General features: G+C 46.8%; 1 protein-coding gene across 1 annotated transcript in view; it reads right to left on the bottom strand.

The window, feature by feature from the left end:
* Positions 1 to 18,354, bottom strand: part of GAD2 (glutamate decarboxylase 2) — a 70,642-nt gene extending 52,288 nt beyond the window's left edge. Inside the window, exons 1-7 of the mRNA XM_007526505.3 lie at positions 17,982 to 18,354; positions 17,344 to 17,403; positions 16,992 to 17,141; positions 15,944 to 16,177; positions 11,271 to 11,361; positions 10,775 to 10,887; positions 6,099 to 6,214 (exon numbers count right to left, since the gene is read on the bottom strand). Of these exons, the coding sequence (XP_007526567.1) occupies positions 6,099 to 6,214; positions 10,775 to 10,887; positions 11,271 to 11,361; positions 15,944 to 16,177; positions 16,992 to 17,141; positions 17,344 to 17,403; positions 17,982 to 18,057 (840 nt within the window). The 5' untranslated portion in view covers positions 18,058 to 18,354. The remainder of the gene's footprint in view (positions 1 to 6,098; positions 6,215 to 10,774; positions 10,888 to 11,270; positions 11,362 to 15,943; positions 16,178 to 16,991; positions 17,142 to 17,343; positions 17,404 to 17,981) is intronic.
* Positions 18,355 to 22,090: the final 3,736 nt, after the last annotated feature.

Raw genomic sequence — 22,090 nt, 5'->3', positions numbered from 1 at the left:
GATAGACCTCAGGGCTAGAAGGTAGAAGCCTTCTGATAGAACATTAGAAGAGTTAAGGGCTCAGATATCCAACCTAGTGTGTCCTTTCTTTACTAGAATTCCCTGGATTGCTTCTTTCCACCACCAAGCGGCTGGTCTGACTGGAAAAGCCTACAACTGCCTCCTGCTTGGGAAAGACCCCAGCTTGGACCTTCTGGGGTGGGTGGACTCACTTTGATAATAGATCTTACATTGGGATCATTGAGATCTATTTGTCCCCCCAGTATCTGCACCCATGCCTCACAGCCATACCTCAGTATGGGCATTTGTGACCAGCAATTCATGATGATAAATACTGGACATTTCCCTGAACTTGCTCACTGAGCACAAAGTCATGTTCAACAACTACTTGTTAACCATATTGTACAACAAAGCTCTTTATCCTCATATAACATGTGTTCTAGCAGGAGCCAGACAAGTAAGGAACACTCCTGTGGTGAGATCAGCTAGTAGGCTATTTATAACATGGTCATAAAAGACCTCTGTAGAAATCCATAGAGAATGAGGAAGGTGAGGATTCTGAGGGGAGGAGAGAAAGAAAGTGGCATGGAGAAGTGACTTGATGGGGTTTCACATGCACAAGATCCTGAGTTCATTTCCAGGCACCATATAAAAGAATAATAAGCCATGTGGGATACGCAGGGGGAATCTTAAAATCTTAAACTCATGCAAGTAACAAGGATCCAGCCCCTATCCAGGCTGTGAACTCTTGAGTAGTGATCTGGCATTTTGGAAGAGAGGTACAGCCACCAAATTGTGTAGAATTGTACCCCTCTTATCTTATGGTCTTATTGTTATTTTTGTATTTTATAAATATTTTTTTTAAAAAAAGAAAAGAACTTGCCCCCAGATATGACCCTTTCACGTCACCACTGTCCCTGCTACCTCCATCTTTCCCCAAACACAGGCTCTTTTCCACGTGGGACACCTGTGGGTGGCTGGTTACATCATCTGAGCACTTTCTGAAGTCCAGGTGCCGTGCCCACCCTGCCATGCATGATCTCACATCATCCTCCAACAACTAAATCGAGTTAGGTATCAAAAGAAACAAACAAACAAAAAAAATGAAGTAGCTAGTGTGTGGTCATATCTTAGAAAGTGGCACTACCACTATCTAGTCTATCCTAAAGCTTATCTGTGGGCCTGGAGAAAAAAATTAATCTACCCGGTCACTTCTGATATAGCACTCAGACAAGGGGGAGTCAGTTGTCATTGTGGACTGTGATCTCAGGGACACAGAAGGGTGACTGTCCCCTCCATACTCTCTGTCCTGCCTCTTTCCCTAAGTAAAATGTCTGCTCATTGAGAGCAGGCAATGAGTCTGTTCGGTTCACTCGTCAATCCTGTAGCAATGCCTGGGGCCCAGCAGCTATAAATGAATGAGTGAGTGAACAGATAAATGGAAGATGGCATGAAGAAGCCATCTCACTGTAACATGTATGCTCAACCAGGTAAACCACAACCTGGCCCCAAGAATTCATCTCACTGTCCAATGGATAACTGTGTCCATGTTCTCTTATTCCTGTCTCCTGCTGCAATGGAAACCTGTCCAGGAGACACTTAGTTTTACAGTTATCACTCTGGGAGTTAAGTCTTGATGGCATTTGGGTGGGGGAGAAAATAGCAGGGTGCTAATGGCCCTAAAATGAGAAGGAAGTAGGACCAGAGAGGTGCAGCAAGGGACACTCAGGTCAGATGATATGAACTGAGTTCAATAGACTGACTCAGTGTCAGCTCAGTCAGACTCACTTCCTGTCTAACAGGAAGTAGTCCATGGGAGCTGTTTTTGTTCAAGATACCCCGGCCACTGTCCTTTTTTTTTTTTTTTTTAAACACAAAGGAAACATTTTAATGATGGGGAAAATTTCTCAAGCAGTGTTATTACAATTACTCTATTTCATATACTGTTATTACTATATGGATTATAAACATCTTTGGAAGGCAATTCTGAGAATGGCCTTTTCTCAGAGGTGGGATTACAAGAGGCTTCAGGAGATGGGTGGAGATGGCTTTTAGAAGAATGGAAATGAGCTGGGGGCTTGGTTTGTGAGGGTTGGTAGTTGGCTGTGGTGATTTGCTTAATGTCATGATCGCAAAGAATATTTTTCTCTAGATGTAATTACTCTGTTTCATTGAAGCTATTTCTGGAAGGGTGTGTGTCAGATGAAAAATTAAGAGGAATTTGGAATTAACCTCTGAGTCTGGGCTTTCAAGGAATTCAGAGCAAGAGCTGTGAATTATTGGACTAAGATTTAGCTTTCTCTCTAAGCCTGCTTTAAGAAAAGTCCTAAAACTCAATAGATTCTTTTTATTGCCAATCAATTTTATCAAACAATTTGGTGATAAGTATTCAACCAGGTAATCTTTATGATACCTTCCAAAAATAATATCTGGGGATGCCACAGTCATGGAGTGAAGGTTCACTGAATAAACAAAATGGCTTTTATAACCTGACTTGTTATTACCACAGAGATGAAAATGGCATTGAGAGATTTTGTTGTCTTCCAGCTTCCAACCAGGAAAGTATGTTGGCACTGGAATACATTCGAATAAGCATACTTCATCCTTCATTAATCATAATATAGTAGTGACAAGAGCTATTATATTGGTCATAGTAGGAGGATAAAGAGGTTTGAGCACAACTATTAAAATATGCTATATATGTATATATAACTTTTAAAAAATATTTATTTTCCCTTTTATTGCCCTTGTTTTTTTTTTGTTGTTGTTGTAGTTATTATTGTTGTTATTGATGATGTTGTTGTTGGATAGGACAAAGAGAAATGGAGAGAGGAGGGTAAGACAGAGGGGGAGAAAGATAGACACCTGCAGACCTGCTTCACTGCTTGTGAAGCGACTCCTCTGCAGGTGGGGAGCTGGGGCTCGAACCGGGATCCTTATGCTGGTCCTTGCACTTTGCACCACCTGCGCTTAACTCACCACGCTACCACCCGACTCTCTCTCTATATATATATCACATTTTTTCCAAAGGAGATAGACTGATATCCAACAGGCACTTGAGCAATTGCTCAATATCACTAATCACCAGGGAAATGAGACTCAAAACCAGGATAAGATATCACCTCACACTTGTTAGACTTCCCAAAAAGACAAGAGGAAGGAAGTGTTGGCAAAAATGTAGAAAAAAGAGAATCCTGTGTACTGTTTGTGGGCATTATTAATTAAGCCACTAAGGAAAATAACATGAAGTTTCCCCCCAAAAGGTTAAAAATAAGACTATTTGATTTAGCAGTTCCAATTCTCAATAGATATCCAAAGAAAATACAATCAGAAAATAAAGAGACATCTACATTTGCACAGTTACTGAAACATTATTCATTATTGTCATGACTTGGAAGTAGCCCATGTCCACCAATGGATAAAGAAAATATAGTATACAGATACGACAGAATGAATATCACCCAGCCATCAAAGTCAACGTTTATAGTCCTTGAAGGCGTTATGCTAAGTAAAGTAAACCACATTGAGAAAGTCACATACTGTATGATTTCACTTACATGTAGGAGCCAAGATAAAAAGGAGGAAAGAAAAGAGAGGCAGATGATTCAACTCATACATACCTAAGAGAACAGACTGATGAGTACCAGATGTTGGGGGTGGGTACCAGAATGTGGAAGGGGGTTAATAGGTACAAACTTCCAATTATGAAATAAGTTAAGTGCTGGGATGTTGTGTATAGCATGTGACTAGACATGATACTTGGATTGTTTGAATATTCTTAAGAGAGCAGGTCTTGGGGGCTGGGTGGTGGTGCACCTGGTTGAGTGCATGTTACAGTGCACAAGGACCCAGGTTCAAGTCCCCGGTCCCCACCTGCAAGGTGAAAGCTTCATGAGTGGTGAAGCAGTGCTGCAAGTGTCTCTCTGTCCTTCTCTCTCTCTAACCCCCTTCCCTCTTGATTTCTGGCTGTCTCTATCCAATAAGTAAAGATAATAATAAAAAAGAGAACAGGTCTTAAATGTTCTCATGATCAATAAGTAAGCTCTGCAGACACTACATATATACCTCTTACAACTTTTCACTTCCCTGTTTCCTTTTGTCTTGTCCCTGGCGAGGAACAGAAAACTAGGAGCCAGTCACATTAGAAAGTGAAGAAGAAGTTATTGTGTGATGATGTCATCTCAAAGTTTTACAAGGTACAGACCAACAGCCATAGTGATTCATTTCCTGTGACAGGATCCCTTCTCTCCACTGACTCAGTGTCCTTTCTAAACCCTGGATCCTGGCAAAGTCAAAGTAGTTTATGCCAAGCTTGAGTCTAAGGTCATGCAGAAAACAGAGGACAACTTATTGGTGGACAACCTCTATTTTGTATTGTGGAAATAACATGGAACCCAAAGAGAAAGATGCCCAATATAAGGTTATCTGGGTTTTTAAGACTGAGAATATAGCACATGTAACTGCAAGTCCACTTCAGGGAGATAGTAGTCAGAAATAAAATGATGTCCTATTTTTCTACTCTTGGAGGAACTGAGAAAGAAATGCTATTCCTGGTTGTGTGCTAGGTGTGGGAAGTTGCATCATCTTCTCCCTCCCAAAGATATGCACATCCTAGTCTTTGAGGCCTGACACTGTCATCTTACATGGCAAAAGGGACTTTGCAGATGTGATTACATGAAGGCTCTTGAGAAGAGAGATTATTCTGGGTCATCTGAGTGGATAAGATCGAATCACAAGGGTCCCTATAAGGAAGAGGGGACAGGAAAGTCAGAGTCAGAGGAGACACTACCTACCTCACCTCTAGGTAGATAGGAAGGCTCTCGCGTTATGCAGGGTCTGTGTGGTGAGAGAGTTTGGAAGCAGGATGCTGCCTACCTGTAGCGTACTTTGAGCCTGTATACTGCTTTACCCTGGCATGTGGGAAGAAACTGGAGGCCTAGCAGGCTAAAGTTGTTTACCTCAATTCTATTTACTTATTTATTTTTATTGCCACCAGGTTTATTACTGGGGCTTGGTGTCTACACTAAAAACCTATTGCTCCTAGTGGCCTTTTTTTTTTTTTCTCCTTTTATTTTTTTACTTGATAGGACAAAGCAAAATTGAGAGGGAAAGCAGAGACAGAGAAACTGAGATACCTGCAGCCTTCCTTCACCACTCATGAAGTTCCCTCCCACTCTTCCAGGGGCTTGAACCTGGGTCCTTGTGTATGTTGACATGTGTGCTCAACTGGGTGTGCCACCACCTGGCCTCTACTTACCCTAATTTTTGTAAACAGGATGGGTCACTCAACTCCTTTATGGAAGTAAGAAGACTGTCATCAACTTTTTGAAGATCACTGAAGGAATGTGAAATACTATACCCAGACATGAAACAAGGAAGACCCTTGTTCTTGCTCTCAGTGTCCCGTCTGACCAGCAACCTGGCCAAAGGCAGAGACTGTTTGGTGGTGACCAAATCAACCCAGAGAACAAGCATGACAGAACACTAGACCATTTGTCCACAGTGATTAAATCTCTGGTGAGATCACCAAATGGCTCCAGTCACCATGAGAGTAGAATATCTGATTTGAGCAGCAAGTTTTCAGAGACTGTCTCAACAGAGTACTTGGAAGTACTGAGTTATATAGACATAGTACTGATGGTCCAAATGGGTTCATGATCCCTCTCCCCATCCCTACCACCAATATGCAATAGTATTACAGAAAAGCACAGTGTAGGAACTAGTGTAAAAATATTCTTGTGGTCTGGGAGCTGGCACAGTGGATAATGCATTGGATTCTCAACCATGAGGTCCCAAGTTCAATCCCCAGCAGCACAAGTACCAGAGTAATGTCTTGTTCTTTCTCTCTCTCCTCCTATCTTTTTCATGGATAAATAAATAAATTCTAAAAATAATCTTGTTTCTCTTTGAGGATTTTCTTGAATTTTAGAGAAGAGTCTACACCACTGGGTTGCTCAGTTGACCCCATTCTCTCCCAAGAAGCATTTTCTGAAGAGAGAATCAATCTCTGGGGGGAGAGAAGATGTGCAAATAATCAGTTCTCCAACTCAGGATTTATGGGTTATAACCTTAAACTTGGAAAGAAGAGAGACACGTACATGCTCAGATGTGAAGGCAATGAGCCTGGGGATGGCAGCCATTCCTTTCTCCTTGACTTCCGGGAACATCTTAAAGCGTGCTATCAGCATGGCGTACATGTTAGATATGGCGCCACCTGAAGGCACAGAAACACACGGTTATGTTTTTTTGTAGTCATCAATGTCACTTCACATGCAAGTCACCATCCTTCCATTGAACTCAAGTCCTCCTTGGACTCACAAGACATTCTTATGAGGCATCCTTTGAACTAAATCTTCAGACTTGGGTGCTAATGAATCAGAGAAGGGGCTTTTCTGGATGATCCCTCCACCTCAACTCTGTCATTAGGGCACTGCAGTTGAATCTACTCTGTTTTAGAGCTCTTCTAAAAGGCTTTTGGAGCGCTAAGGAATTGTTTTCCCTCACAGGTTATGACTGTGCATCTCTTGTGTTAGGCTTATGGGAATCCTACTTGTATCCTTCTGAAGACTGCTTATGTACTTTTCCTTTCCACTCATACAATGCTTTGTTGCAAGTGACTGTTCATGACACGTGGACAATTCATCAATAATTCTTCTAGAACAGAGATAAACATCCAAGTCTATCTCATCAATTCTGTTAATTCTCCCTAACAGCGCTTTCCTCTCAGAGACATCACTGAAATATATTCATGATCATTAATAAAATCTTATTCCAAAAGTAAATGTAGGTCCACACTAAAATACTTTATTACTCTTCCTGTGTAGCTCCAAGACTGTTAAGGAATTTCATATCATAAGAGTCACATTTTATAAATCAAACTGTCATTTGACAAGCCAAGAAGTCATCTTTCTCCCAGGATTAAGAGAAAGTCTATGTGTTTGTCTGTTTGTTTGATATCCAGGAAAAAGATTGTTATGAATGAAAATGAAAATGTTGGCACAGGAGCTATGAGACCATGAGACCAAGTGAAGGTACTATCTTCTCCTCCCAGCCAATGAGGATGTCCTCAGGCCCTCCAGATACATGAGCAGTCTGGCTTGTCTTCCCTTCTGGTGGTGAAGGACAGAAGGCTGTCTGTCTGTGCCAAGATGAACGGTGCCCACAGGACCAGCATCTTTGCCTCATGAGCCCCCCAGCTCTGATGCGAACAGGCAGCTGGCTCAGAGCAGTCATCATCACTCAGATCCTGGCTCCATCATCACAATGAAGGTAATTCCTTCCTCTGTTGGACCCCAGAGATACGGGATGAGGAAGTTCAGGTCAGGCCTGCTCTGAGCAGGCTGTCTGTCAAGTGTGAAAAGCCTTTCACTGTGTGGGATATGGCTGGACAAAGGACCAGCCTTTACTCATTCTTTTAAAAAGATGTATTGGGGGAGAGAGAAAGATGGAGAGAGGGAGGGAGGGAGGGAGGGAAGGAGAGAGGGAGAGAGGGAGAGAGGGAGAGAGGGAGAGGGAGAGAGGGAGAGAGGGAGAGAGGGAGAGAGGGAGAGAGGGAGAGAGAGAGAGAGAGAGAGAGAGAGAGAGAGAGAGAGAGAGAGAGAGAGACTGTCACATGAACTTTCAAGTTCTGTGCTCAACTATTGTGCCACCTCCTGGACTACTACAGAGCTTTCACTCTAGCTCATGGTGTCTCGATGTTGCTTTCATTCATGTATTTTATTTTATTTTATTTTATTTTTTATTGCCATCAGGAGTGTTGCTGCAGCTCAGTGCCAGCACAACAAATCCACTGCTCCTGGAAGCCATTTTCTCCCTTCCCTTCCCTTCCCTTCCCTTCCCTTCCCTTCCCTTTCCTTCCTTTCTTCCCTCCCTCCCTCCCTTCCTTCCTTCCTTCCTTCCTTCCTTCCTTCCTTCCTTTCCTCCTTCCTCTTTTTTTTTCTATTTTGATAGAACAGAGAGAATTGAAAGGGGGAGCGGGAGACATAGAGGGAGAATGAAAGATGTAAGCCTGCTTCAGCACTCATGAAGCATCCCTCCTGAAGGAAGGGAGTGGCAGCTTAAACCTGCATTCTTTTGCTCATGGTAATGTGTGTGCTTAACCAGGTGCACCACCACCTGGCCCTGGTTTCATGATATCTTAATCACATTTTGGGCTGGATAAATCCTTGAGGTGGGGGGCGACCATGTGTTTTGTAGGGTTGTTAGCAGCACCTCTGGACTCTACTCACCAGATGCCAATAGCCCCACCCACCAGTTGTGACAATCCAAAAATTCTCCAGCCACACAACCAACTTTGCCAACAGCAGAAACAAAAAGAAGAAATAGTGTTTCTATGGGAGGTCTTGGAAACCTACTTGATTGAAAATCTTAGGGATAGCAGGTTAGGGCACTGATAACAAAGGTCCCTGAAGAAGGTGGCTTCCCAAAGAAAAAACTAAGTACTAAGTTCCCTATGAAAAATAAGCCCTGTTTATGAAGTTGGGGTGGTGGTGGTGCACACATGGCCATGTACAAGGATTTGGGTTCAAGCTCCTGGTCCCCAACTCTGAGGGAAGCTTCATGAACAGTGATGCAAGTGTCTGTCTTTCTTTGTCCCTCTCTGTTTCTTCCTTCTATCTCAATTTCTCTCTGTTTCTATCAAAAGAGAAGGGAAGGAAGAAAGATAAAGAAAGGGGGCCAGGCGTTGGTGCACCTGGTTAAGCACATACATTACAGTGTACAAGGAGCCAGATTCAAGCCACTGGTCCCCACCTGTAGGGCGAAAACTTCATGAGTAGTGAAGCAGGGCTGCAGGTGTCTTTCTGTTTCTCTCTCTCTCCCTTTCCTCTCTCAATTTTTTTCTGTATATATCTAATAATAAACAAATAAAAATATTTTAAAAACATATTTCTAAAAAAAAGAAAGAGAAATAGAGACAGAAAGGAAGAAAGGGAAAAAGAAGAAAGGAAAAAGCAAGAAAAAAATGGCCACTGGGAGTGGTGGATTTATTGTGCAGACATGGAGCCCTGCAATAAAACTGGTGGTACTTTTTTAAAAGGCTGGGAGGTGTTTAAAATCTATCACAGGAACCTAAAGTTAGCCCATGTAGATATGTCTTGCCATGTGTATGGTCTAGGTTTGAGCCGTGGCATCACATGGGAGGATGGTATGCCACCAGAGGAAGCTCTGTTACTTTTCTCTGTTACTTTTTTCTTTATTTTTTCTTTTTTAAATCTTTGTTTAAACTTTACTTATTAGATAGAGATAGCCAGAAACCAAGAGGGGAGGGGGAGATAGTGAGGGAGAGACACAGAGAGACACCTGCAGCCCTGCTTCACCACTCACCAAGCTTTCCCCCTGTAGGTGGGTACCAGGGGTTCAAACCCAGGTCCTTGTACATTGTAGCATGTGCACTTAACTAGGTGTGCCACCACCTGGCCCTGCTCTGTTGCTCTGTTACTTCTTTGCCTTGGATCACTGACTTCCAAACTGCATTTTGTTTGCTTGCTTGTTTATTTGTTTATTTATTTATGAAGGAAATAGGGAGGGAGGGGGGAGGGAAACAGATATCACTCTAACACATGTGCTGCCACGGATTGAAGCCAGGACCTCATGCTGGAGAGCGCAGTGCTTTATCCACTGCACCACCTCCTGAATCTCCTCTATTACTCCTCTGTATGGAATCTAGTCCACACAGAGGCCCCAGAGCAGATGGCAGGAACCTTCTTCACTCAGGCTGATTCTCTTGACTGGAAGAGGTATAAATAATGGGACTTGGAATTCAATGGCAAGTGATAAAATCAAGATAGAAGACCTGAGCAGCACGATGCAGAAGAAGGGGATTGAGTAATCTCAAGAAAGCATCACCTCACCCTCTTTTTTTTTTTTCTCTCCTAAGAAATGGTCTCCGGGAATTGGGCAGTAGCGCAGCAGGTTAAGCGCACATGGCACTAAGCACAAGGACCAGTGGAAGGATCCTGGTTCGAGCCACGGCTCCCCACCTGCAGGGGAGTCGCTTCACAGGAGGTGAAGCAGGTCTGCGGGTGTCTGTCTTTCTCTCCCCCTCTCTGTCTTCCCCTCCTCTCTCTATTTCTCTCTGTTCTATCCAACAACAAGGACATCAATAATAACTACAACAATAAAACAACAAAGGCAACAAAAGGAATAAATAAAATAAAATAAAATAAAAAAGAAACGGTCTCCTCAGCTGTCCTCTATTCTTAAAATGAGTGTGACTCGGCATCCTTGCTTGCTACCTGAATGTAGTAAGGTAAGGGGCTCTATTAAGCAGATCTGTGGTGGTGAGCACTCCCAAACCGGGCCTGCTTTATTAAATGAGGCTGCCCTTTTTCCTTCACTAATTCTGGTCAGTTTGTCTAAGAGTGAAAGCATTATTCAGAGCCTTTATTTCACTGTACCCTTAGAACCTGCATGTAAGATCTCAGTATAAACAGTTACTGTGCTGATTAGGCTCTTTCTGAGCACAAACAACTAAATTCAGGCAGGAAATCTTTGGCCTGGGGATGTGATCAACAGTCATGCATATGTAATTGAGTTTCTTTCTCTCTTTCTTTCCTTTCTTTCTTTCTTTCTTTCTTTCTTTCTTTCTTTCTCCTTCCTTCCTTCCTTCCTTCCTTCCTTCCTTCCTTCCTTCTTTCTTTCTTCCTTTCTTTCTGTCAGCACATAGCATATTTAACCTAGGCAGAAATATATGCTACAGTCTTTCCTAGATCCAAAGTGACGCATTCCACGTCAGAAGAAAAGAAACGCAAAGAAGAACTGAAAAGTCATGTACCCGGAGAAAATATTCCATCGCCAGAGCCCCCAGGCCAGCCAATGATTTCTCTCATCTTCTTTAGTGTGACATATTCCAAAAGCACAAACACTGGAGCGATCTCATAGGTGAACCTGAAATGCAGTAATGGCCACACTTTATGTATGTGACTCAAAGGGAGAATCCAGGTTACAAAACCTACAGAACTAGCTTTTCTTTTCATTTTTTTATTTCAGACGCTACACCCACAGGTGTTCTGATTATGACATTGTACACAGCTATAAATCCAATCCCCTCCCCCAAGCCCCCTGACTACGTAAAATTTTTATATAGCTTTGACTGCATGAAAGATAGATTAGGACTGTTTTCTATTACGTTAGAAAAATACACACTTCTTAAGCTTACATCACTATTTTAGAGTCCTCTTAGTAAGAAAGAATTTCATCCAACAGGTAAAGACTATGGGACATTAGTAATACATATGGTGGGTTATATAGAGACACCTTGAGACACTTACATGTTAGTGTTTGCTGTTGATGTCAGCCAGTCTGCTGCCAACCCAACCATATCCAGTCCAGTGGAAAGTTGATTGAAATATCTAGGATGCCCTGAACAAAACGGAAGACCAGAATCAGGGCTACATCCAGTTGATGCAAATGTCTCTCAAGCACATGATCTCTCTAACTTTCAAGTGGAAACTTGAAAGGTCCTTCAGTGACAGGAAATTCATCTTAAGAAATCCAAAATGCGTACACACACACACACACACACACACACACACACACACACGAAGCATTTTCTTTTAGCAAGACACTTTGGGGCTTTAGTATTTATTGAAATACACCCTCCTCTCCAAAAACTTTCTTCAAACATGTCTTATGATGAAGTCACAACTGTGGTTTGCAGCCTGGGCTTAATTTCCTGATACTCTTCCAAATATGATTGCAAACTGAAATAAATAAAATGCTCAAGGAATCCAACACTATTCAAACAGGCTGCTTCTTCTCCACATGCTCATGAATCACATGCTCAAAATCCTCTTTTGTTGAAGCTGTTCTTGGAATCTGTGACAGCATGACACCTGCCTGACATGCTAACACTCATGGGAATCAGGTGATTGCTAAGGACAAGGTAAAAATAAGAAAACAGGACACTCTGCTGAGTGACTTGCCCTGGACTCAAAAGATGGCAGGGACAAACCTAATTCTTGTCAATTTTTTCCTCTGTCTATAGAGTAAATTACACACACTTATCAGACCATTAGGAAGGAATCATCAAGCTAACTTTTGGATTTCTTTTAAACTCTCTAAAAGGGATGCCGTCTAAACAGTGCCATAGTAATTACTTTAAAATGTGACTCTAAATTGCTCATTTGTATTGCATCCTTGTCTCGGCTCTTATCACTCCATTTATAAAGCTGCCATTTGCCAAGGGATAGAGATTGGGGGGGGGGGAATGAACAATTATGGAGATAGCATCTGATCAAAAGGGCTCCATCACTTACTGGACACCTGTCTGCAGCCTGAGGGTGTGACAGTCCCTGGTCCACAGCAGGGGAATAACAAGATAAAGGGAGGCAATGGGGGATGGCGCTGACAAAAGCCAACACAGACCTTATCTCCAGCACTGGAGTGCTTACTTATCAGGCTCCTGCATGTGGCTAGAGAATTAGGCACTGAGGACAGCTAAGAATTGGGGAGAGCGCAGACAAAGGGGGCTGGGGCTAGCAGTGCTCTCGCTCATTCTCATTCTCCAGCTTTGTTTTCCCTCCCTGGGGCCTCCCAGGGCGCCATCTATCTTCCTGCTCTTTTCCAGGCTCTCTGACGCTGGCTCCTGTCGGTTTCTTTCCTGCCTTCTGGAACAGCTCTCCTCTCCTCTGCCTCTCTGCCTCATTGACTCCCCATTTCATTAGAGCTCGCGGCTGAAATCAGAGCCCCCCTTCTCCCTCTGGGTGCCCCTCCATTTCTCTTCCTCTCATTTCTTTTTTAAAGTGAGGAAATGAATAGAGATTAGCAAATCCATCCATTAATCTATGCCCCCAAATCCATGTGCCTTTTCTGGAGAGAGCTGGTCTTTATGATCCCACATTATTGAATTCCATGGAAATTTTGGCCTGAAAATCTCTGCACCCATAGGAAAGGGGTCTCAGGGACTGTGCTGTATTCCTGGAAGCCAGAAGGCACCCATGTAGACTGGGAAGAAGTCACTTCAGAAACTCGGTTGCTTTTTTTTTTTTTTTTTTTTTTGACCTTGGTTTGCCATCTCATCTAAATCTCTTCTGCCTCCAAAATTCATTCACAGAGAGTGATATGATCATTTGGAGGAAGACGATTCGACAGGTCAGTATAGCACTACCAGTATGCCTGCTTTCTCCTAGGACCTGTGAGTCCAGCCCCGGCTCTCTGAGCCAGGGTGCTCAAGAGCCCTGCCTGAGAGCCGGCCAGCTGTGCCAGGGCTCATCACCGGGCATCCAGATGTTGCAGCCGCTGCCCCCTCACCCAGAGCTCTGGTGTGGCTCTCATCACCAGGGGCACCCAGCCCAACCCTGGAGGAAGAGTCTGATTTGAAGAAGCGGGATTAGAGTCACCCATCTCCCTGGAAAAGTCAGGCTAGCCACGGAGACTCAGACTCTGCAGACTACAGCCCCAGGCAGCTCAGACTCCTGTGCCCACACTTGGCTGGGGAGAGACCCCAAATCTGTCCACACAGTTCTCTGTGTGTATCCAGAGCACACACACACACAAGGACCCTCGCTTTTAATAGTGCATCAGTCCCTTTGTCTGGCAGTTTGGTTAAGAGAATCCAGATGTTAACTCTTCCACTGCCACCATCATCTCCCTCCACCAAATCGAATGAGCCCAGCAAGTGCCAGCAGATCATTCCAGAATTCCACCACTCCCTGCCACTTCCCCTCCTAACATTCCTTACAGATGTGATTCTATCCAGGCTGTATTTTCCTAGTAATTCCCCACTGCCTCACTCCTTTCTAAGCCTGGAGCTCAAGTGGAAAATTAGGTTAAAGACTCTTAAGGAGAAAGCAGGTGATAGATAGTATGCACACTTTTTAAAAAGAACGTCTCCCTGGGAATGTCGAATTACCTGATGGTAAGAGACATGCTAAATACTTCACAGAGCTTAAACAGTACTCAATGGCAGATACACAACCTATAAATTTGCCAATCCAAAAAGAGAAGGGACTGCTGGCATTCTTTGACTCAGTACCATTTCACCTCGGTGGGGGAGAGGCTGCGAGCAGAACGCTGTAAATTTATGGATAATGTCTATATGGAATTTACCCTGACATGCCTTACTTATAAACGGAACCCAACCAAATTTCCATCTGAACTCTAAATAAAATGCATTGAAACGACACTTCAGGGAACAGTTCCACAAGCATGATGGCAAAATCTGAGTGTTGACTTGAACCATCTTTTCCTGACATTAAATGGAACATTGACAGATTTAAAAAAAGAAAGAAACATTATTTTCATTAACTTGCAATTCCCATCCTGTTAGCTCTTCAAATTGTATTTCAGACGTCATTAGATTTGAGAATGAAGGTGAAAAACAGGTTTACATATTATTTTTGGTTTGGTAACAATAAAAACAATAGGCGAGCGTTTACTGTTAAGGTCTCTAAGTGGCTGGTTAGGGGAATGAGTAAAAAACAAAAATGGATTAAAAACACAATTCAGCTTTGCATCTTCAGATTCAAGAAAAGCTGAGAGGGAGAAAAAAACCACACAACATTTTCAAATGCCTCATAGGATATCATGTGAATTCACTAGCGTGAATATAGCAAGCTTTTAAAAAACTTATCTTGCCCAGATAAGTTTGACGACAATTGCCAAGTTCAATTCCTTTTCTTATGTTTCTAGTTTTAATTCTATAATCTCACAGATGTGGCTACTAACACAGTAAATGCATTTTCCAAGGATTGTTGTACTCATACCTTTCTTTACCTTTCCTGTATACTGGTTTAAGAAATGGGAGAGAGATAAAAAGAAAAGCTAAAAATCTGACAGCAAATATTCTTAAGATGATTGTTGTTGATCTAAATGACAGCAATAATTCATCAACCAAAAAAAAAAAAGCTGGAAATATAAAAAGACCAAGTTTCTATAGTAGTCACTATAGAAATAATAAAATAAATACATTTTCCTTTATTTGCTAGCAAATCTCTCTAAAACCACAAATCCACTTAGAGTAACCAAATATACCCCTGCCCACACTCCTGAAAGCTGGCCATCCTTATTTTTGATTGCTGTGAAGGAGTGAGCCGCCAAGTATCTAGAGGATCACAGAAAACGTACAAGACTGGGGGGGGGGATGGGAAGCTAAAACAGAAGCTTGAGTTGCACCCCAGTAAATGTTCTACCTGGGGTTAGAAAATGGATAGCGTATGCAGAATAGCGTGAACAGAGGAAGACCACTGAGTATGTCTTAAAAAAAAAAGATTTCCAATAAAGGTGATCTGATGTTTCTCCCCACAGCCATTCTGGTGATATTCTTCTGTAAGAGCAAGTGATGTATAGAGCAAATGTATTGTTGGATAAAATGACTGTATTGTGGAGCTATTCTGCACTGTCCTTTCGTGTGTGTGTGTGTGTGTGTGTGTGTGTGTGTGTGTGTGTGTGTGTGTAGAGAGAGAGAGAGAGAGAGAGAGAGAGAGAGAGAGGAAAGAGACCTGGAATTCAGTTTTCACGTCTTAGCCACTGAAGACAATGTTGAAATACTATTCCTCTCATTCAGTAATTACATAGGATGGTTGGCCCCACATCGGACCACTTCCATGCCAAAGAAATTACTAGCACTACAGTGCCAGTTGGGTCAAGCCCTTTGAAATGTCATTTCAAATGTGATCCCTTTCTGTCTCCATTTTGGATCGCTCCTGTCGGCCTCTGCTGAGGGATGGTGGCTTCTACACCAGTGGTTATTTTCTAAAGTCAATCATGTGCAGTGTAAAACCTGGCCATTTCTACTGAAGCCTTCTGGTATTTCTGACTTCCAAAACACCCGTAGGAATTATAAGAAGGTGTTTCTGATCTTAATCACTATGGTAATCCCTATTTTACAAAACAATGGAAAGAACTTGCATTGGCAAAAATAGTAACTTCGTAAAACACATTTTTAAAAAGAAAAGTAACAGTTGTAAACTAAAGGACTTTATTATTTCTGAGTAGACAATACCTGTTTTAATGGCATATTTTAGAGTCGTTTGGCAATGCATCAAAATCTCTTCCAAATTTTGGGGCTGGTCTGCCAATTCCCAATTATACTCTTGAAGAAGCTCATTAGGATAATGAAAATCAATCACTTTGGTCGATCTGTCGAAACTTTTCACCACATACTGAAGCAAAATCTCCATCACATCTTGCAGAAACGCCAGCGTGGCCCTTTCTCCATCACCCGCTGGGAGCAGATCTGAACAACGGAATCAAAACACTGTTTTTAATTTGACTGTGATACGCACCCAGGCAAGAACCTGGTCTGGCATTCTCTCTGTGAACCCAGACATTTCCCTTTATTATTTTTTAAAATTTAATCTTAGTTAAAAATTTTAAAATTTAATCTTAGCCTTTTAGGAACACAGAACATTTTCTTTCTTTTTCTTTTAAAGGGGTTATTATTATTATTATTATTATTATTATTATTTTCTAAAAGGAAGGAATGAAGCTGACCACTCCCCCGCCCCAAATTTCTTGTTATGCTTCAGCTGCTGACTTAGAATTTGCTATAGAATTGGCGATTCCTTTCTCTTCTTGCTCTTGCCAACCCTCTCTCCCTCAGAGTGTGCCCCCATGGGGGGGGGTTGTCCTAGATGTTACTGGTCAGGGAAGCATCTTCAGTGATGTTGGAAACACTTGTCCTGGGAAGAATTTGCCTAGCACCTCTGGGCAAGTCTGACTAAGTGGAACAGGCAGTGTGAGCATCTCTGGCTTGCTAGGCCGCTGTTTCTTTCCTGTGTGGTGTGTGTGTGTGTGTGTGTGTGTGTGTCTCAGGTGCACAGCCACGAATGCTCTACCATCGAAGGGCCTAGCAGGTTCTGCAGTTCTGACCTGTAGACCCAACCCCTCGAGGCCCCAGGGACACCTGCCCAGCGAGGGGCACCCCGAGCTGCTGGGATGGGCTCTTGCAGGTGTCCCTCCTAGGGTCACCAAGGTCGGGTTGGCCGCTCCAGGGAGGAGGAGGAAGCCGGGTCCTGGGGTGCCTGGGTCAAGGCGGCGGAGGACCACACCTGTTGAGTGCAGGAGCGCATAGTTGACCTCGGCTCCGGGGCAGCTGCAGGGCTTCTGGTCGCAGGAGCAGGCGGCCTTGCGGGGGGCGACCCCGGGGGACTCGCTCCCGCTGCTCCCACCAGTTTTCTCGGCGTCTCCATAGAGCAGGGCTGAAAGGATAGAGGCGCAGCCTGGTCAGAGTCCTCCCCGCGTCGCCTCCGGCCCCTCGACCCCCTAGACCGGAGATATGCGGCCCCCTAACCCTCGGCTCCCCCTAAACCCCAGCCTCTTCTAAGCCCCCATCCCTTAGCTTCCAGACCCCCTAATCCCCTACTCCTCTGGCCCTTTTGATCCCCCCCACCCCGCACTCACCGCACAGCTTGTTCCCAATGCCGCCAGTGAACTTCTGGGCCACCTGACACCAGGCTCGGGCTGTGGGAAAGACAGACAGGCAGGGAACCACAGGCGGACGTGTGACATCTCGGGCTGGGCGAACCCCAAGACACCCCGGGTACGGCAGATACGGGGGACCGCGAGGGCCAGGCTCTCAGCCTTGGGGAACCCGCCTGTCTCCGAAGGCGCACCCCGCGGGCCCCCCCGCACCTGTCTCCAGGTGACAGTCGGCCCCGCACCTGCCTCCCGGGGCGACCCCGGACCCCAACCCGCGGCGAGACCCGCCCGCCCGGTGAGAATGAGCCACTGTCCCCGTTTCCCCTCGGGTCTCCCCAACACGCGGACGCCAAGATGGTGGCTGCGCCCCAGGCCCCCGCGGGGTTCGTGGTGGCGGAGACGCCTGCTTTTGGGGCGGGTGAGGGGGGCTTCCCCAGACCCGGGCAGAAAGGGCTGCGGACTCTGGGCATTTTCCCATGGATGAAGGAGACAGGTGGATGCCTCCCCGAGAGCCTGGCGAAGCGCCCCAAGTTTTCCGCTGCAGGTGCCAAACCCCCTCTTCTCGGCCGGCTTCGAATCCCCGACCTGCCCGCCAGGGCTGCGGGTCTGGCTTCTCCTACCTGTGCCGGGGTTCTCAGGGTCCCCCGAGCCATCCTCAGAGCCGAAGGACCAGAAGCCGGAGCCGGGAGATGCCATGGGCGCTGCGAGCCCGGAGCCGGTCGCCGCCGAGTGCTGCCCGCTCGGCCACGCGCGCCTGCGGGAGGGGTGCGGGGGACGGGCGCAGCGGAGGGAGGGGTGCGGGAGGCAGGGTGCGGGAGGCAGGGTGCGGGCGCGCGGGTGGGGGAGTGTCACACACCCGGGGACCGACAGGGACGTGCAGCTCGCGGGTCTGCCCAGCGTGCGCCAGCAGCTGGGTTCCGGGGCTAGAAGCCGCGCCCCAAAAACCGGAGGGGGACCCCGAAAGCGGGAGGCGGAGCTGAGGGTCCCCGCTCAGCTGCCCGCAGCTCTAGAAGCGCGCGTACCGTGGCGGTTTTGAAGGCGCGGGAGCCGTGGAGGGGCCCGGGAAGCGGGGGTAGCAGTGGGGTGTCCGGGGGCGGGGAAACGCAGTGGTCAGGGTGCGAGGTAGCTGACACGCACAGCCCGAGTCGGGGCGCGGGGGCGGGAGGCTGTTCGCGGTCTGGCTGCGGAGAGGGGGCGCCGCCTTCCCCCCTCAGGTGCGCAGGTGGCGGTGACCCCGGGAGTCCGCGGGCCTGGAGAGACCCCCCCCACGCCTTTCAGCCCCTCGGCAGTCTGCTGGGGGGGGGGTCTCCCGCCACACCGCTGTCCAGGCTCAGGTCACTGTCGCAGCTTGTCGCCCCGGGCCTCGGGCTGGGGCAGCAGTAAGGGGCGTGGAAGCCTCTGGTGAGGTGCGGGAGCTGACCTTGGTCCGCAGCTGGCTCGCCGGGCAGGTGTGCACATGAATGGGGCGCAAGACTCCCAGCCGAGCCAGCAAGCTCCCCAAACACTGGGCGGAAAGCAGACTGTCTGGGCCTAGGCTCACCAGCCCCCTCACACCAGCCACCCCCCCCCCCCCACCGGGGAATCTTCTGGATAAGTCACAGGAGAGATTTTCAAGGTCTGGAGACAAGGGGTTGGGGTTCACCCTGGTCAAGTGCAAGGAAGTAAAGTCCTCCTTTCTCTAAGGGTCCTTAACAAAGGCTGCACACCCTGAGGGTTGGGGTAGAATGACAGAGAGAGAGAGAGAGAGATTGATTTTGAGAAAGAAATGACCAAGATCGGCCTTTAAGGCTATCCGGGTCTTCCCAAGAGTGGGGGCCTCAGACCAGCAGTTCACTGCTCCCTGGGGCCAGAGGAGGTGCGGGATGAACCCTTTGCCTATCTTCTGGGTTCCAAAGTCATTTTTGCACTGACTCCTGAAGCCAGTTTTTAAGCAGAACCCCAGAACCCCAGCCTTGGTTAATACCCCTAGATACTTAAATGCTCAAAGTGTCTTGGGGCCCTGAGTGTCTGTGCAGACACTGAGATCCTGTGCCCCTCCCAAAGGAAAACCTGGAGCCCCTGGATTCTCTTCAAAGGCTCTGCCCAGCCAAGGTAGAACACTGGCAAGCGTCCAGCATACCTGGGCCTGAGTGGGGAGCAGGGTAGGGCGCTGTCCCGACCACAGGCAGAAGAGAAACCCAGAGAAGAATGTGGATCACGCGGCCTCCAGTCCAGGCCTTGATCCTGCGCTCTCTGCCTTGACGCTTCAAAGGACCAGAGAGGTGGCCCTGCCACTTTACAGATGGGTGGAAGGCGCAGTGGGCAGCGTGGCCCCCACACCTGCTCCACCATCTATCCGTCTTTGTTCATATCCACCCACAGTCCTGCAAAAATCCCTTACAAAGTCAGCAGGCCAGGGGGCTGCCTAACTTTTCCCACTGTAAACCCAAGGTTCCTCCTGCAGACAGACCCCAACATCTGGATTTAAGTGTTTCTTTCTCCCCTGTTAAGGCAATGGCTTAAAATGCTTCTGTTTAAACGCCTCTGCACCCTGGAGTTTGAACCTAATGGCAGTATTTACTTTTTTTTTTTTTTTTTCAAATCCCTTACTTGTGATACACTGGGGGTTGCGGGGGGGGGGGGGGGAGAGGGGGGATGGGGGGTGAGGTGGAAGATGTGGCTTGTCAGTCCTTAGCCCTCTACCTCCCTAGCTGGCAATTTGTTTTTATAAAGACTTTTATTTCACTCCAGAGCCCCCCCTTCTTTCCCTGGGGGCTTGGGGTTTGGAGATAACAAAAGAGCTCTGGGAGGTCATAATTACAGTTATTAGTTCACAAAGGAGGCAGCCAGCCAATGGGGGAAGGGAGGAGGCCAGCCCTGGGGAAAAGCTTCCCAGGTCCTCGCCTGCCTCCACAAAGCCCAGAGAGAGAGCCAGGCTGCTTCCCCCACCTGACCTATTTCTTGTGGACAGTCCCTCCCACCCCCCACACACCCCAGCCCTCCAGATCGCAGTGCTGATCATAAAAAAAAAGAATTAAAAACCTTTCTGGTCCAGGTGGTCCCCTATGTCCTCTCAGGACAGAATAAGATGGGCAGATGGAAAGAGGAGACAAAGAAATGCCAAAGACAAAAGGAAAACAGCAACACTGCCAACATTTTAACACTCTCTTTTCCCAGTCTCACTTAAAAGGAATCGAAGGAGGCATTCATGATGGAAGGGAATCGCGTTGTTGCCATCTCAGGTAAAGGAAGACACTCCTGCCAGGAGTTGGGTGCAGGGACTTCGAAGAAATGAGTTGGACAACATGGAGTGGATTGGAGCTTGGTCCCTGGCCCCGCCATGGGGCTTTAGGTAGTGGGCAGACACCACGGGTTACATGTGGACCTGGCCCCATCCCCACTACTCTCCTGCCTTGCTGGTGTCACTGGGGCCCAGTCAGGCTCAGTGCTGGCTGAGCTGCTGTCTGGCTCCAGCCTCCAGCTGAACCCACAGTTGGCTGCCAACCCTGGGAAAGAGCTGAGCCAAGAGCACCTGGACTCGGCCCTGGTGCAGTGAGAAGTCCCTCCCCCACCCCGCCCCAGGGAAGCACATTCATAAAGTGGAAAGGGCATACAAATCGTCTCTGGGGACCTTTGGGGTGCAAGTTCTTTGGACTGGAAAGATGGCTATGCCTTTATGCTCTTGGCAAGCAGGACGGTGAATCTTATCCAAAGGCTGCACGTGCCCTCACTCTTCCTTGGGCTTGCTCCAGTGTCTCCTGGCAGGGCAGGGGTGTGGGTGCAGAAGCCAGGGGTGCCTGCCAATGGGGACACCTCCCCTTTTAGCCAGAACTCTTCTTCCAAGGAGGAGGAGCCCAAGGAGCCAGCCTCTTAGCCTGCCTCACTTCCACAGATGGAGAGCTTAGCTTAGGTGGGCTTTCCAGGGAGATTTAGTCAACTGAAAGATGCAAATCTCTCCTCTCCTCACCTTAGACACATCAGTATTCTCAACAGAGGAGACAGCCTCCACACCAGCAGGCTAATAGGGCCTAAAATAGCTGGCAGTTCGGTGACAGCACCAAAAGAAGCCACTGTGTGTGTGTGTGTGTGTGTGTGTGTGTGTGTGTGTGTGTGTGTGTATTTGTCTGCAAGTCACATCTGTGGAGCGAGATTTTAAACTCAGTACACAGTTTGGGGGTGACTGCTGGGGGTATGTGGTTTATTCAACAAAAGAAGCAGAAGGCATCTCCCACATTGGAAGGAAACACCTGCACAGCTGGACAGCAGCTGGAGCCCAGGCCTCAAGAGGATTAAGGCAGACCAGCTGGAAAGCAGAGGACTCCACCTTGACTGAGTGATCCTAAAGCTGAGGGAAGGAAACATGCAGTGCCTTCCCTTCCCTCCCACCCAAAGGGGTTTTTGTTCCTTTCTCCAAATCTTAACTCTTCCCAGTTCATCCCAAAGGGCTGGAAGAGTCAGGTGCAAGAGAGAAGAAATCCTGAGGAGGGGTGTGGGTGGCAGCTCTGGTGCTGGGTGTTGCCCACAGAGGACGTTGCAATAAGTGAGCAAAAAGATGTCATGGGGGTCAGGGTGGAGGAACCCTGCAGGTAGGAGCAGCAGGTGTCTGCAGGAAGGCAGCCTGGGAAGGGTTCACAGGTTCTCTTCTGACCACCCTGGCTCCAGCGCCCCTTGGATCACTGCCAGACAGCCCCACCCCACACACACAGCCAGATACGCCCCTCCCGCCGCCACAACACACACACACACACAC

The sequence above is a fragment of the Erinaceus europaeus genome, chromosome 6 (genome assembly GCF_950295315.1).
Source record: "Erinaceus europaeus chromosome 6, mEriEur2.1, whole genome shotgun sequence".
In the NCBI taxonomy this organism is placed as follows: Eukaryota; Metazoa; Chordata; class Mammalia; order Eulipotyphla; family Erinaceidae; genus Erinaceus; species Erinaceus europaeus.
This window is presented reverse-complemented; position numbering and strand designations above follow the sequence as displayed.